The 18,445-nt window shown below is 36.5% G+C and overlaps 2 protein-coding genes across 7 annotated transcripts in view; one reads left to right on the top strand and one right to left on the bottom strand.

Moving 5' to 3' along the window:
* Positions 1-18,445, top strand: part of schlank (ceramide synthase schlank) — a 157,525-nt gene that overhangs the window by 112,628 nt on the left and 26,452 nt on the right. The gene's annotated exons all lie outside the window — the stretch shown is intronic.
* On the bottom strand, positions 9,186-15,972 carry LOC141399865 (uncharacterized). Of its 6 annotated transcripts, XM_073979198.1 has the most exons (4): positions 13,495-15,972; positions 11,958-13,406; positions 11,524-11,843; positions 9,186-11,348 (listed from the first exon to the last, which is right to left on the bottom strand). In XM_073979198.1, the coding sequence occupies exons 2-4, from the start codon at positions 13,384-13,386 to the stop codon at positions 11,334-11,336; spliced, it is 1,764 nt and encodes a 587-aa protein (XP_073835299.1). In that variant the 5' UTR covers positions 13,387-13,406; positions 13,495-15,972; the 3' UTR covers positions 9,186-11,333. The 6 variants fall into 6 exon arrangements, 5 of the variants coding, with proteins under 5 accessions (XP_073835299.1, XP_073835298.1, XP_073835297.1 ...); XR_012412002.1 differs by having other exon boundaries at positions 9,186-9,220; positions 9,279-13,406; XM_073979197.1 differs by having other exon boundaries at positions 9,186-11,843.

Below are 18,445 nucleotides of genomic sequence, written 5' to 3'. Positions count from 1 at the left end.
GCGAGAATTATTCCAGGCACACTAGACCAGTGCCCTAATTGTCGCCAAAGCCCGCATAATTTGCGCCCTGTGGACCTCTGGGTGAGACCGGTGGAAGTGGCACAGTTCCTCCAGATCAACAATAACAATAGCCCATGACATGATCTTGTTCAACAATAGATATATTTTATAACACTTCCATCCAACATACACAATATCCATCACACAACCTACACAACCACATAAATCCACACACATCAATCCACACACTCATATCCCTCACCCACACAACCAATATCCCAATACACACCCACTCCACACATAACACACCAGCACACAATCATATCTAATTGAGATTTTACATTCCATCTACAGGGAAAAACATACGGTTGCAGCCTACCTGCTACAACAACAACAACAAAACTTTTTTGGGAGATTTTTTTCATTTGAAAGAGTATAACTTAATATGCTTTCTGATTTTTTTGTTGAAAAATATATGCGAAGTTTCTTTGACAAATCGCCGTCTACGAAAAAATGTTTTTATAAAAGCGTTTTGTGGTGCCAACTCTAGCTCAAAAACTAATAAACCGTTTGTTATATATTTTGTGGGCTTATCAAGGACATACAAATGAAGTCCCTTATCGATCCATTTTGCAACGAGTTTTAGATTTTACTAAAATGGTGGACAGAAAAAGCCACAATTTAAATTTCTGGTTTAAAAAACTGACGTTTTTGATCATAAAGCTGACAAAAAAAATATACTCGATCGACGAGTTTCTAGATTTTGATGTCCTTACTAGATTTTTAAGGAATCATCTTATGATAAAGTTTTATCTAATCTTATGTAAAAGCGCTATATGATACAGGAATATGAGGTTGTAAAAACACCATCCGTATTTCATATATAGGTAATAACTTAAACGAAATGTACGAAATACATACTTAAACATACGGATTTTTTGAGAAAGGAACGGGTAAAACTGATAAAGGACAATGAAAACGTGCAATATCGATTTTTTTGGAACCTACATAAAATTCTCGGAGTAACATTTTTGTAGAATTTTTTCATGTAGAAAATCCCGTCTTGTTTTTCTTTTTCAGTTCAAGCACAAAACGGACATGGAAGGAACTGAGCTATAAGGTCAAAATATTCTAGAAAAAGATTTCTCATTCTATTTAATTGAACACATGTCATCTCAATATAATGAAACAAACAAAGCTATAAAGTATTTTTCAGGCGTTATTAGGGGCCAATCAAAAAATCTTTACGTCATAACTCAGAAATATTAGCTATGGGTTCCTTTGGGTTACTTATTATACTCAATGTTGGCTTTCATTCCCAAAGGGAATTTTTCACCCCTAGACCTTGACTTCCATTTGGTGTCACAGTGTAATCAGTAGAATATCCGAAGATAATCAATGTCTTTCGACGGAGTCCAAGAGGTTCTTTAATAGATAAAAAAACCAGTAGACCTTTGTAAGAAGACCAGTAGGACTTATACAGACAGAAGACTTGTAGGACTTATATAGAAGACGTAAAATGTTCAATTATAACTCGATTGTTATAGAACTTTACTTTTGCTTGCAAAAAATTAAAGGATTAATTGGACCAAAAAATATTCTCCACATGAATTTTGTAATCAAAATTATGATGAAAATGTCTAGACTTCAAAGTTTAGTAAATATCCTGTGAATCGTCCTCTAACTACGGTTCGCTTATATGTTTCTTATAGATTTCTTTTCAAATAAATAATGTTTTTTGAAAAAAAATTTGGTTTGCCGAATTTAGTGTTATATTTCTATAATGTAGAAAAAAATTGCCCGGAGTCGGAGTCGAGTTATTTTTTTCGACTCGGACTCCGACTCTAGCAAAATTGCTCGACTCCGACTCCGAAACCCTGGTCTAAACTCCGACTTAGTAAATTTACGGTTGGTGGCGCGAATAGGCTTTCATAGTTCGATTTTTCATTCACGAGCAACGACTTGATCGAATCGAATGTCGTAATTAGGCCCATGTATGTTTACAAAATTAAAGTTTTCTTAATAAAGTCCCGTATGCCACAAGGCTGTCTTGTTTTATAAATTTAATTTTTTTAATTTAATTTTAATTTATTTGAACAAATACAGTAACCTAGCCCATATGGCCATGAGCGGTCCCAAAAAACTTCTATACATTAACTACTCTCAATTTGCTTATATCTAACAATATATCTTAGTTTATCTTATATATAATTTAATTTATAAAAAAGCACGGCACCTAGCCAATAGCGCCAAAACATTTCCAAGCACAACAATAAAATTACTACTCCAAAAACTTAAAACTAATATATTAAATTATGTAAATGTAAAAATAAAAATTGTAATCATATATCACATTAGAAAAAATATTCTTAAAAATTAAAGTTATGAAACACAACAATTTGTCAGAACAAAAAAAAAAACGAAATTTAAAATCCATGATCTTTGACATATTGAAACAAATGTCCCTTATAACATTTTAATGAGCTATTGATATAGGAGTGAGACGTGGTATACTCAACTGAGTATTTCTCACTGATCTACTAAAAGTAAACAGCTCTAACACAGAAAAAGGAGTTTGCTTTTTAACTACTTTATAAAAGAACAAAATAGATCTTATACCGACAAATTCAACAAAAGAACAACCAAGAAATTCTTTGACATAAGGAGAAATAGGCTCACGACGATGAACACAAAACACATAACGCATTACTCTATTAAAAAGAAGTCGCAACTTACGCATTACCAAACCGCAACTACCCCCAAATACTTCAATACCATATAAAAAGTGAGGCATTATAAGCGCATGTGCTAATTGCATTCTTATAGTCCTAGGTAGACATAAATCCATAGAATATAACTTTCTTAATATAAAGTTAACCTTGGATAATAAAGAATTCACATGCAACAAACCACTATCAAGCAACAAACCAAGACACCTCAACGAGCTTAAAAACCAGAAACATTTTTTGAGTCAGGCTGTACATTGCCAAAGAACATAGCTTTAGATTTATTAGTATTGATTGAGAGACGATTACTGTTTAACCACGAGACTAATACATTAACATTGAAATCAATTGAAGATTGCAGGACATCAATAAAAACATATTCTCCATGAAACAAAATTTGGATATCATCTGCAAAATCAAATGACACGCAATTCCTACTATTAATAACGCTAAACAAATCATTAACATACATAACAAATAGAAGAGGACCAAGCACAGAGCCTTGAGGTACACCACTACTCACAGGAAGCATAGTCGAAATGCAGTTTTTACAACTAACATACTGCTTTCTCATAGACAGATAAGAAAATATCAACTTACAAGCCGATGTTGAAAAATTGAAATAACAATGTAATTTGCTAATCAAAATTGCATGGTTAATTTTGTCAAAGGCTTTTTGAATATCCAAGGACAATAGCACACAACAACCACCTCCACTAACAGTCTTTCAGTCAGTTAGCCCAACCAGAAGTGATGTTGTGCTAGGATTTTGCCTAAACCCATATTGACTATCATGCAATAAAGATAGCCTATTAATATGGTGAAGCATTTGGTCCTTCATTAAATGTTCTACCATCTTGGAAAGTATGGGCATTATAGAGATTGGCCTATACTCTCTGGAATCAACACTCCTGTGAATCGGCACTATTCTCGCTATCTTCCAAACCTCAGGGTACATAGATGTTGTCAGCAACGTATGAACAACATGCAACAAATACTGACCAATATACGGAAAAACGAGTTTTAAATACTTCAAACAGAAACCATCATATCCAACAGCATTGGACTTAATTTTACTAAATGCATCTACCACATCAACAAATTCAACAGCACGAAACGAAAACCCATCATCGACACCCAATGGAACACAAGATACATCAAATTCATCAACAGATTGATTAGCCATAAAATCACAATTTAATCTTTCAACATCAATATTTTCGACTTCACTATCATCATCACTCAGACCATTCTTATTTAAAATCGACCAAATTTCTTTTGTGGACTTATTACTAAACATTTCTTTATGTACAATAACTTTTAGCGTTCTAATTACTTTTTTCGCTCTGTTGCGACGTCGGCAAAATACCTTCCAATTCTCTACATTTTTGTCACGAAGATACGCTTTGTAAGCTAAGTCCCTGAGTGACAAATGATAACGTACCTCAGGAGACTTGAACCAGTCATCACTATCAATTTTGCAATAACGCCTTTGACAACATTATGCACAAATTGCAGACCACGGTTCAGAAAATCAACCTGAGAATCAACATTTGCTGAAGCATACACACCATCGAAATTATACAATGACACAGAATCAACAAGTGCCACGAGATCAACACAAGTATAGTCAGCAAATTCACAGAACGGATTTACACAACGACTAGATACATTAAGGGACCGAAATACCTGGACACCAAAACTGATTCGAACATGCCAATAGATTTAAATGTGACAACAAAAAACAATCTAGCAATGACGTAGATCCATGCGCGACATCAAAATGCGAATTGTGCACAACCGACAAATTTAGTCTATTACAAACACTTCTCAAACCTGAACTTCGCGACATGTCAAACATGTTATTATTTAAGTCACCCATAATAATAACACTTTCTTGCAATATCACCATGATACACTACACTACTCCAACAAAAATCACATTTCCATTCACAAACACTTCACAAAAAATATATTCAACTACACCGTAAAAACCACCTTTACAAACAACTCTATGTTGCAAGCCATGAGAAATATACAACAAAATTTATTTAAAAATTTAAAAAAAATATATTTAAAATTAGAAATAACAGTATTAATTATTGTTAATTACGCAAAGCCTGCAGCCTCTAGGAGACTAACTAAATTCGAAGGATTAAAATAAGAAAGCATTATACAATGAGTCCTGACTATAATCTTTCTTATTAATTTTATCTGCAATCTGTCTATTTATAGACAATCAACATATCAGATCATTTACAAATTACAAAAGTTTGATGGCTCCAATGAACCATAAACTATAAAATAACAACGGTTTAGTTACAAATATATATTAAATGTACAGTTTCGTATTAAAATCAAAGAATCAATGGTAGATTTGAAATGTGTTTATTTTTCCGTCGTCGTATTTCAGCGGAATTTTATGCATCCCTTATTTTTGGTCCGATTCATGTCAAATTTTGAGACTGGGCATATTTTTGGCTTCTGATTACATTGCAATCGAAACATATGACATACGCAAAATGCATACATTTTTGCATATGCAAAATTTATGCATTTTACATATTATATGCAACAAATATTTCAATAATAGGTACAAAAATGTTTGTGTGTACAATTTTTTTGTTTAAAATTCTCTTCAGACAAGTCAATAAAATAGAGAAATGTATAATCATAGCCACAACCTTCAAAATACCGAAAATCGGGAGGTATCGCTCTATGGAGGCTATATGAAGGCCTGAACCTAAACCGACAAATTTTAGGTGGAAAGTTTTTCTACCCCCAAGGAAGACTTAATTCTAAATTTCAGCCATTTCGGAGGGATATTGAGGCTACAACCTTCAAAATACCGAAAATCGGGAGGTACCGTTCTATGGGGGCTATATGAAGACGTGGACCTATACCGATAAATTTCAGGTGGAAAGTTTTATACCCCCAACGAAGACTTAATACCAAATTTCAGCCATTTCGGAGACATATTGAGGGCACAACCTTCAAAATACCTGAAATCCGGAGGTACCGTTCTATGGGGGCTATATGAAGGCGTGGACCTTTATCGAGAAATTTCAGGTGGAAAGTTTTATACCTCCAAGGAAGACTTAATACCAAATTTCGGTCATTTCGGAGGAATAATGAGGCCACAACCTTCAAAATACCAGAAATCCCGAGGTACCGTTCTATGGGGGCTATATGAAGACGTGAACCTATACCAAGGAATTTCAAGTGGGAAGTTTTATACCCCAACGAACACTAAATACCAAATTTCAGTCATTTCGGTGGGATATTGAGGTCACATCCTTCAAAATTTCGGAAATTGGGAGGTACCGTTCTATGGTGGCTATATGAAGACGTCGACCTATGCCGACAAATTTCAAGTGGAGTGTTTTATACCCCCAACGAAGACTAAATACCAATTTTCAGTCATTTCGGTGGGATATTGAGGCTACAACTTTCAAAATACCGAATATCGGTAGGTACCGTTCTAAGAGACCTATGCGGACAGATTTCAGTTGTAAAGTTGCATACCCCTAACGAAGACTTAATACCAAATTTCAGCCATTTCGGTGGGATATTTAGACCACAAATCCTTGAATATATTTTTGCATATGGTTTTGCATATGCTCATTTTATGCAGATATGTACAAATATGTCAAAATATGCACGATATGCAGAATATGCAAAATATGCAAAAATTTCTGGGCCTAATTCGTTTTGTTTTGTAATAAAACGAGTTTCTGTCTAATCAGATTTTCTCTAGGACCATCCTAACCATATATGCATTTGCACAGGATTCCGCTGTCTAGTGATCACAAGAGGGGCTGACTTTCGTATCGTCAGTTGCTTTACAAATGTCTGAAAATATGCGAAGTATTATGTTTCTTAACGCCGTTGTATTTAACAACTGCGAAGCTATGTGTTTCAAAACGTCAAAAATATACATTTTTAATGCAGGTAAAAAGCAAACATGCATCATTTTTTTCTGATACATTTAGTTGCATTTTCGAGGAACAATGTATGAGTGTGTAACAGAGAAATGCAATTTGCCACTCACGAGCCACTTGCTAAAAAATATGCCTACGTATTGATTGTCACTCAAAAAACAAGTTCTTTTAAAATACATACTCATAGACATTCGGTTATACTTTGCTATGTCGTTTTGCCCACTCGATAACATTTCATCCCTTACCTTCTTATTCATTGCACATCAAGCGTTTTTTTAGTAACACTTGTCACTCAGTCGATTGTTTTGTGCTCTGTGTGTGTGAGAGAGAGTGAGAGGCATAATTGGCTCATGTGGCTCTATCACTTGTGATAGCAAGTTTGTTTTACACAGTTTTTTGTTCTTCGCTACGAAGTTTTACCGTTATTTTGTGTTTTTATCTTGGGTAGCTAATTTGAATCATTGATCATCTTCAGTCGTGCATTAGAATCAGTGTAGAGCATTGAAAAATAAAAAGTAATAAAATGGAAAATTGTTTGGAAGTGAAAATTGTTATATGGGGGCTAACCAAAACATGGACCGATATAGCCCATCATCGAACTTGACCTGCAAACAAAAGACGCATTTTCCCAAAATTTCAGCGTCCTATCTCCATTTTTGTGGATGCTAGAGTGATTACCACAGACGGACGGACGTGCACAGATCGACTCAGAATTTTACCCTGATCAAGAATATATCTCCTTTATAGGGTCGCAAATGGGACTTTCAATGCGTTACAAACGGAAAAACAAACTTAATATACACTCCATACTATGGTGGAGGGTATAAAAACATTGCATTTTCATTTTCTAACAAAATGCCCTGTTGTAAGGTATTAACAAAAGCACACACAATTTTACAAACAAAACAAAAGCACACACAAGAACACACAACATACAAAGTCACCCAAAAGACAATCATCATACATATCAGTGATATGATATCACCCATATTCTTCGTGAGTATGTACGTTGTGCCACTCACCAACTATCAAGAGAGCACTTGTGAGTTTTACACACAAGTCAAAATTGGATTTACACTCATTCCACACTCTAATGCTCAAGCATCGGTCGTAAAATCACCAATTGGTTTTTGTTGTGTGGTAAAAATACACGAGTGGAAAACATACTCGCTGTTAAAGCGCTCGAGACTTAAAACCACATGTGTGTATCTAAGTGGCTCGCTTTTGCCTGTGGCTCATTGAAGATCTCTGGTGTGTAACTGACATATTTTGACGATGTTTAAACAACAGAAAGCAATTGACGATACGGAAGTCAATCAGTGTAAGTGTCGTTAACTGTATTTTCCTTGTTTCTTGGGTACAAAATAGCCATAATTACACAAATTTATTTATTACAATTAAAGAAATTTAATTTTCACAACACAAAAAAGTATGCGTGCACCTTAAAACTATTTGCATTTTAGTTACGGTGACCAATATTTTGGGATGAAAATAGAGTACACATACGAGGGCTACTACATAAGTTTCGGGGCAAGACAACAATGCCAGGCGTCAGTTGCCATTTCCATTGAAAAGCTTAACATTTTCTAGCATAAGCGTACTCAATACGGCTTGACGTACCACGTATTGTGTTTTTTACAGGACTTAAAGAATTAATTTGCATAAAAATTTTGGAAATTACTTGTTAACATTTTTGCCCAACCATTTTTCACAATTTTCTACGCGATGAAGCAACATCCTATAGTCAGTAGTCAATAGCGTTAAGTAGTCTCAGTTGGAGTCGAGAAATTATGCTGTAGTCGGAGACTGAGTCGAAAAAATTACTTGGCTCCAACCCCGGGCAAAAATTTTTTTCTACATTTATCAAAAATGAATTTCAATAACTTTTTTGGTCCAATCAATACTCTAAAGCAAACTTAAAAACTTCCCGAGCGAAAGTTTGCACACTTCAGAACCTCTTACACAGAGTTTCAAATTTCAGTGATCTTGTATTTTAATTATAATCGTAGAAGTTTTGTAGTTGTGTATGTTCTTTTCAAGGAATACCTCAGAAAAAGGCCAACATATAGGAAAAAGTTGGAAACTTGTGTATATTTTATTCAGATTGAGTGCTATTAGAAATTATTCTCGGAGTAGAATCCGGAGTCGGAGTCGAAACAAAAATGGCTCGACTCCGAAACGTTGGTAAAAGGTTTGCCGTAAAGTAAATTGAGTTTTTGTGAAATTGATTGTAGAGGATCTCTCTCCTTCCCGCTCTCTACCAAACAATCAATATATTTTACGGCAAACTTTGTACTTCCAAAAGAAACGACATCATTTGTCAGACCAGGTGACACGATGGTTGTCGTGTCTCATCCGGCATCAAATTAAAAGAATGTCATCAAGTAAAATAATGTCGGCTTTGACACTAAAAGGCTCCCTTTTTGCTATAGGCTGACAACCCGAACAAACCATCTAACATCAAACGGCAGTAATACAAACAAAGGCGACGACCAAGTAAAAACAAATCCAATGTTGCTTAAGTTTGATATTAAAATGTGTGGTGTTTATTCGCTATAGAAATAAATTAAGTTTATAAAATTAAAATTACAAGTTGTAAAAATGATCTTACATGTTTTAGTTGTCCAGCAAAAAAGGACAGAATCAACGCCTGAAGGGCCTTTTATAGATTTGAAAAATGTTGCTAACAATTACATTTACATTTTACATTTACATAGACAATAAAAACAAACTGCAATAAAAATTATTGTTCACAGGACAAAACATTGTTCACTGGACGTTTTCGAACTTCAGGATGCGTTGCCAATTCTAAGGTGACCATCACCGACATCCCCGCCCCCGTGAACTGACCCAGAGGGGGAGGCTTCACCAGAATCTTCATCAACATCCAAAACGGCAAGTTTGGAAATAGGCCTTCTATAAATCCCAGAGCTAGTATTGACTTTGGCGGATCGCGCAACACCATCTTTGCCATGGAATAGTTCCACAATTCGACCACGTTTCCATTGAGATCGGGGGAGGTCAGCATCACAAATAAAAACAAGGGTTCCAACGTTGAGAGGATGAGTCGGCAGACACCACTTCGTTCGACGAGTTAAATCAGGCAGATATTCTCGTACCCATTGGTGCCACATACCATTTCTTAAATTCTTTACAATTCGCCATTGCTTGCGAAGGGACATCAAACGGGGTTCAAATGGTGCTGGTGTCTGCGTGGAGTTGGCACATCCAAGCAAAAAGTGGTTTGGCGTCAATGGATCAGGATCTTCCGGGCTCACAGCCAAATGAGTCAACGGCCTGGAATTAATCATGTTCTCGGCCTCAATTAAAAACGATTGGAGTGTCTCGAATCTCGGCGAATGTTCTCTTAACATCGCATTCAGTGACTTCTTGACAGATTGGACAAGCCTTTCCCATGCACCACCTTCACTTGGATTTGCAGGAGTATTAAACTTCCATTGGATACCCAATGCTGAAAGGGACGAAGTCATAACATTATTGTCAATAAAACCTTTCTCACCATTTAACTCCTTCTCGATCCCAACGAAATTAGTGCCGTTGTCACTTCGGATTACCAAAGGCGCACCTCTACGATTGATAAAATTCCTTATGCATAATAAACAGGCATCACTGGAAAGATCGGCGGCTATCTCCAAGTGGATAGCCCGGACAGTTAAGCAGGTGAACAAGGCAACCCATCTCTTCTCTCTCTGGCGTCGAATAGTGACAGTCACTGGTCCGAAGTAATCCAGGCCAGTGTAAGTGAATGGACGGACATATGGCGTTACTCGATCTATTGGCAAAAGACCCATTTGAGGCTGGCATGGCTTCGACCTTCGAATTCGGCAAACTTGACATCTTGATTGTATGCTGTTGAGTAAACGACGGAGAGATGGCACCCAAAATTTCAAATGAACTTCAGCGATGACTGTCGACTTATTTATGTGGCAAAATTTGAGATGATACGATTCAACAAGTAGACGTGTGAAAGGGTGTTGATTCGGAAGGATGATCGGATTTTTGGAATGGTTCGGCAGACATGGAGCATTCTCAATACGACCAGATACCCTCAATAATTTATCTGGACCGATGACAGGATTCAACATCTTCAATTTGCTGTCCTTACTCACATGACCATGTAGACCAATATCTGCAATTTCGTCAGCAAATACTTCCATTTGTACATTTCGGCATAAATATTGTTCGGCCCATGCTTCTTCTTCTGCCGAAAGTTCACCCTTTAATAGTTCAACCTTTTTGAATTTGCGACAAAAATTTTGTATGTAACGATGCATCCAAGCCATGGTGCGTCTATATCGACGATATTTTGAAAATCGAGTTATATCTGGAACCACCGAATCACACTGACGAGCCACGAGCACGACATGTTTTGATCTCAGCTCAGAGTCACTGGCATCCAAAAAATTTTCAATATTATTTGCTGAAGGCCATTGTGATTCGGGAAGACGTAAAAATTCTGGTCCATTTTTCCACCGTCCGTCCACCTCATACCTTACGGGAAATTTGGCTCTTGTTGCCTCATCGGCCGGATTGAGAATACCAGGACACCAATTCCAATTATGTATCCCACTGCTCTCGAGGATTTCTGCCACCCTGTTGGCCACATATTGCTTATATTTACGGTGATCCGAATGAATCCAACGTATCACCGTATGAGAATCTGTCCAAAAATAGATTTTATTAATACTTTTCACATGATTGGAGACGATTAAATCTTTCATACGGACACCCATAACTGCCGCCTGCAGTTCTAACTTGGGTATGGTATGGTATCTTGTAGGAGCACAAGCAGATTTTCCCATTACAAAAGAAACATTAATTCCAACTTCACTTACCACGCGCCAATACGCTACCGTTGCCATTGCCTCTTCGCTTGCATCTGCGAATATATGTAAGTCAACTTTTCTGTTTGAAAAATCCTTAAGATAACATCTTGGAATACGAAATTCTTCCAACATATTTAATTCACCTAACCATAACTTCCAATTACTGTATAAATCGCTAGGCAACTCTTCGTCCCACTCTATACCCGACTTCCATACTTTTTGCATCAATATTTTTGAAGCAACCATAAATTCGCAAACAAATCCGAATGGGTCATAGATTGACATATTCAAAGAGAGCATCTGACGTTTGGTCGGAATCTTAGAAAAGTCTAAAATGGATTTATCAACTTTATGTAAATTCAAGCGGAAGCAGAAAACATCTGGATTTGGCAACCAGTGTATGCCCAAAATCCTTTCAACACAATTTTTATTCAAAAACTCACCGCTATCGTTGACTCCGCTGGCCGATTCTCCACAAGCTTGAATAACCCTCTGGGAATTTGAAATAATATTTCTCAATTCGAAACCTCCAACACTATGAATTCTTACCACGTCTTTTACCACCTTCGCGGCTTCTTCTTCAGTTTGGAAACAGTCGACATAGTCGTCTACATAATGGCGATTAACAATTGCTTCAACTGCACGAGGTGACTCTTTCTCAAACATATTAGCATTCATATTTTTCACATATTGGGCTATAGTTGGCGAACAAGTTGCTCCAAATATCATTCTTTGCATAACATAAGTTTCCACTCTTTTATTTTTATCTCCATTTCTCCAAAGGAATCTTTGGCAATCTTGATCTTCTTTGGCGATTTTGACTTGATGGAACATCTCTTTTATGTCCCCACAAACGGCTATTGGAGCTTCACGAAATTTAAAAATTGTTGAGATTAAGGAATTGTTTATGTCTGGTCCACTTAAAAGGCACTTATTCAATGACACATTCTTCACTTCGGCTGCAGCATCAAACACAATTCGAATACCCTTTTTGTTCACATTTTTAACACCAAAATGAGGCAGATAAAAAACACGTTCTGGATTTAAAGGTAACTCGTTCACTTCAATTTTTCTGCAGTAGCCCTTTGATATGTAGTCATTTATTTTCTCACAATATGCACTTCCATATTCAATATCTCGAGCCATTTTATTTTCCACACTATACAAACGTTTCAATGCCATTTCAAATGAATCTGGGAATGGAGGCACGTTTTGTTTCCACAAAAGACGACATTCATAGCGTTCACCAACTTTTCTTGTGTGTTTCTTTAACAATTCCATAGCTCTTTCATCATCAGCTGACAATAGTTGTGCTGTAGTCACTTTTACACCAAGCGTTTCCACATCAAAATAATTTTGCATCATCCAGTTTATTTGTTGTAAACAATTTCCTGTACTGTCTGTTGAAGGAGCACACATTCTGGCATGAAGAGCACGATTTTTAGTTGAGACTTTTTCTCCTGGCGTTGGGCCATAAACAACAACACCCAATCTTGTAGTGGTTACAATCGGTCCAGCGGCAGACAACGAGCGGGGCACATCCAGTGGAACTGTCAAAAAACAATGGTGTAAACTAATGATTAATTTTGGTTTCACATTCTTGTAATTATCAAATTTTATTTTCGATACATTAACATTGTTATAATTTGTTACCAATGTTTCCAAATTACAAGATTGAATGGGCAATGACAAATTTGAAGTGGTATATATATTTTTCATCACATATCGTCGGTCGTTTTTCCCCATACCACTTATTTTCAGATCCACTACTTCGGAATCCTCCGTCACAGAATGCTCATTTAACCATTGTAGGGATAATTGTGTTTTGTTTCCTTTTAGCTCCAGGTCTTTGGCAATTCCAATATCCAGCATTGTTACATTTGCCCCGTCATCTATAAAGGCATATGTGGAAATTATTTTACCTTTACCATATAATTTCACAGGCAATATTTGAAAAAGTATGCTACCAGCATTACTTACGACATGACAATTTCTTTGTTCAGGTTGCTGTTGAACTGTTCCACCTGCGTTTTCATTTTCTTCGTTGGGACCAATTTCATAATGCAGTAACACATTATGGAACTTTTGACAATTAGTTTTACTGCAGCGCACCTTGTTTCTGCATTGATTTAATCGATGGCCTTTTCTAAGGCAGCAAAAACATAATTTTAATTCTTTAATTTTCTTCCACTTTTCGTCCGTCCGCATATTCGTGAATTGTTTACATTTTATAATTGACGTACAGACCCCGTCGCACACACTACAATTGTTGACGGCGACGCATGCAATATTGCGGCTTGGCTGTGTGGGTTGACGACGATTAGTGGACACGTGTGGTGCGTATGGGAGGGTATCGTGGACGATGTTAGCAACGCGACGTAATGTTTCCAACCATTTGCTGAAATCTAAAATAGAAGGAGATTTATTTAAATAAAGACATTTTTCACCCCATTCCATTTGTCGATTTATTGGTAATTTGGAAACTAGTTCACTCAATAATGATGGATTATTCAAATGATGTTCTCCTCCAGCATTTTTTAAAAATGTTGCCATATTTGAGGCTTTAATGGCGAAATTTACTAGGGCATTCAAATCGTCTTTCACCAAAGGAGGAATTTTCCGGACCTTTTGAATTTGGCTTTTGATGAGTTGCTCTGGTCTTCCGAATGTCTCTTTTAGGCTGCTCATGATGTCTTCCACATTGGCAGAGCTTCCCAATAATGGTTCCACTGTCTCTCGGGCTTTACCTTTTAAAGCGTCTCTTAACCTCATAATATTGTGCAGGTCGGTGTACATAAACTCATTTGTGGTGCTGTAAAAAGACTCGGAAAAAGTTGGCCATTCTTCTGGCAACCCTGAAAATATTGGAAGAGGATAAATTTTCTTTTGAGGCATATTGCTGTAATTAGTATTTGCAGTATTAATGGAACCATTTGGTTGCCCCTGTGCTGGCATATATTGTACGGACATTCCTTGCGTTACGTGCGTCGGCCCTGGTTGGCGTATAATTGACTGTGGCATGTTAGGCAACGGCGGCGGTATTTCCTGTGTTGGCGGCGTTGTGATTTGTTGTGTTGGCTGTGACATTGGTTGTCGTGACGTTAATGGTGGCTCCAATGGCTGATCAAGAATTTGTTGTTGTGATGTTTGTGGCTGAGGGTTTTGGACGGACGTTTTTGGTTGCTGCGATGCTAAAGTTTTCACCATTTCTTCCTTCAATTGCAGCATCTGATTTTGAAGCAATGTTTGCATTTGCATTTGTTGTTGCATTTGTAGCTGAATTTGTTTTTGCATTTTTAGCATTTCTTTTCTCATCTCGGTTGTGTCCATTGTGGTTAATTTTCTGTCTGTTTTTGTTTCGCTGTTTCGCCGGCAGCTGACGTTGTTGGCTTTGCTGTAGACGGCTGACTTGCTGGTGTGCTTACTTCTGTTTGTAAGCGGGCACCACTTGTAGTGTTTGTTGGTGTATTAGGCGGTGAATGTTGGAGACTCATCTCAGTTATATATGCGTCGAATCGGACTGGGGGTTTTCCTTGCGTCGATCGTTTACTTCTCTGTTGCTTCTCTTGTGACATCAAATGGACATAAGCGAATGTAAACAAATAACATAAACGGCTTAACAACAAACTGATGGGGATTCCTCAAACGATTGTTGTTGTATTTATTGAATATCACATATACGGCTTGACACACACAATTTCACAGATTGTAACTGCAGCTTCTTCGGCTTGTAGTAGATACGAATAGGCACATCAAAAGAAAAGATATTTCATATTTAAACAATTTATTAACACAAATCGGCTTGACAAATGACGAATGTTTGATATCAATGGCTCATCAAACGTCGAATAATATAATTTCTGGGGCTGATGATGCAAATTGGCTCACCAAACAGTTGGTTGACACAAATCGGCTTGACAAAATGACGATTAACAATGTTTGATATCAATGGCTCATCAAACATCGAATAAAAATATGTCGTGTCTCATCCGGCATCAAATCAAAAGAATGTCATCAAGTAAAATAATGTCGGCTTTGACACTAAAAGGCTCCCTTTTTGCTATAGGCTGACAACCCGAACAAACCATCTAACATCAAACGGCAGTAATACAAACAAAGGCGACGACCAAGTAAAAACAAATCCAATGTTGCTTAAGTTTGATATTAAAATGTGTGGTGTTTATTCGCTATAGAAATAAATTAAGTTTATAAAATTAAAATTACAAGTTGTAAAAATGATCTTACATGTTTTAGTTGTCCAGCAAAAAAGGACAGAATCAACGCCTGAAGGGCCTTTTATAGATTTGAAAAATGTTGCTAACAATTACATTTACATTTTACATTTACATAGACAATAAAAACAAACTGCAATAAAAATTATTGTTCACAGGACAAAACATTGTTCACTGGACGTTTTCGAACTTCAGGATGCGTTGCCAATTCTAAGGTGACCATCACCGACAATGGTTATGTCTGTGACACTTGCCGCTAATTCTGGAAGGGGCGTCCTCATTGGCCGTGCAAAACGTAGAGCTCTATCCCAAAAACTCAATTTACTTTACCGAAAAATTTGTACGTATGACTACTGAAAAACTGGTTTAATGAATTCAATCGTAGTTGACGCTTGCTCAGCGATGAAAGTAGTAAGGGTGGTCCAAAAACTGCCGTTGTGACAGAAAACATTGAAGCCGTGAGTAAACTGATAATGCAAGATCGCCATGATAGAGGCATCCTTGGACATTTCTTTCACCGGCTTACATTCCATACTGCATGAAAACCTGGCCGATAAAAAGGTTTCTTATCGATGGATTGGTGCAAGAAATTTCAAAAAATACAATCGCTGTATAATAGGCCGGGGCGATTTGTATGGAAGGAAAAAAGTGTTATCGGGCGCCTGGAGATTCTGATTCTTGGGATTGTACTGAGCAAAAAAGTCAACTAGACCATATGTCTACGGTGAAAATCGAGCCCCCGGATTTTGACTTGAAGTTTTTTTTTTCAAGGATTTTTGGATATTTTGGCATATAACAACCAAACCGCTGAGATTTTCGATCCAACACAAAGACAACAATTGTAGCCAAGACAATAACAAAGAACTCTCTAGTACATCGCAAAAGCATTGGAACGCTCCTTCAGGTAGTTATGGCCTCGAGAAGGTACACATTTTTCGGAAAATATCGATAAACGACACTGTGCTACAAAATGGAACTCAAAGTCAGTGGGTGGAAAATTTCTTTTGGAGATGAAAGCCCTTGGTGAGTGTACTGAGAACCCGGAAGGAAGTTTTCACCATAGGTCAAGTTTCCGAGATATTGCGTGATTAATGGTTTAATTTTGGTCCCTTAATTTGTGATCAAATAGCTTTATATCTCTCTGAAGCTTTATTGTAGCTTCATTTTGACATTACATGTCTTCAGTCAAATCGAATGGTGAATCTTTTTGTAGACTATTTCATCCCTCTAACTCAATTCCTTGCATGTCCTTTTCGTCCTTTATTTTTTGAACCGTAGTAAAAGTACCACAAGGCGTGATTTTACAGCATCCAAATATTCCACAAAAATGTTGTTCAGAAGATTTTAGGTACGGTTCTCATTGATGACCAATCGATATTTCCCCGTTTTCATGGTCCTTTTTGACATTTACCCGGTTTTTGTTCAGAAAACTATGTTTTGTTTTATGTATATTCGTTATTGGTCTGTGGTGCTTCTGAAATACTTACCATAAATAGCTCTTGTAATGACGAACACGTTAATAACAAATTTTATTGGAGGACAGATCCGGTTATCTAAATTTTTGAACCGGATATTCTGATATTAAAACCGATTTTGGAACCGGTTTAAAGTAACCGATTAACCGAATATGTATATCATTAGAAAGCTAATAAAATGGTCAATCAAATGACAGCAAGTAGCTGATTACAACAAAAAAAGGCGTTCTTAACCGATTTTGATGTACAATATAACTGGGTTCTTTATGGCGATGAAAGTCGATTAAGATAATATTACAAATCTGGAAAGGCAGTTATGTCATAGGTCAAACTTCTGAGTTATGGCGAGATGAATTTGTGTTATGTTGTTTTTTTTTATCATGCACTTAAAGTTCATCAAGAATGAATTAATTTCGCCATAACTCAGAAGTTTGAACCACGTCAATAACTGTCCTTATCATTTTCATTTTTCCATAGCGCAAAATTATAAAATGTTATATTTCTTATTTTTTTTCCTACATTTTATCCAAAACTATAATGTTTTTTGTTTTGTTCAATATTTATTTTGAAAAGCTTCGTAACCGACAAAGTTGTAATCAGCTACTTGCTGTCATTTGATTGACCATTTTATTAGCTTTCTAATGATATACATATTCGGTTAATCGGTTACTTTAAACCGGTTCCAAAATCGGTTTTAATATCAGAATATCCGGTTCAAAAATTTAGATAACCGGATCTGTCCTCCAATAAAATTTGTTATTAACGTGTTCGTCATTACAAGAGCTATTTATGGTAAGTATTTCAGAAGCACCACAGACCAATAACGAATATACAGTCTGTCGCAAAAGTTAGTATACACCGTTGAAACCAAAATGTATTAGGGATAAATATCACTATAACTTATTGAAAACGACAAACAATCAGTTTTATTTGATAGACAAGAAGGTTGTCTTCCGTAATAACAATTAAAAGTGCGCAATATTTGCATACATTAGCAAATGTACGGTTCGAATCCCAAAAAGACCAAAATTTATGTCGCAAAAGTTAGTATACAATGGAGAATCCTCGTGGAACTGTGTAAAAAATTCTTGATACTTTTGAACAAAATGAAGCTAAATCTGTACTTAATATCATAAAGAGTATATTAATTGGTTTTAATGGCAGTTATAGTACTTATAGTGACAAGTCCAACGTACACTGGGTCGTAAAATCCACAAAAATTGG

Source organism: Musca autumnalis, unplaced genomic scaffold, assembly GCF_047663935.1.
Source record: "Musca autumnalis isolate F117 unplaced genomic scaffold, ASM4766393v1 scaffold_3, whole genome shotgun sequence".
Taxonomy (NCBI): Eukaryota; Metazoa; Arthropoda; class Insecta; order Diptera; family Muscidae; genus Musca; species Musca autumnalis.
This window is presented reverse-complemented; position numbering and strand designations above follow the sequence as displayed.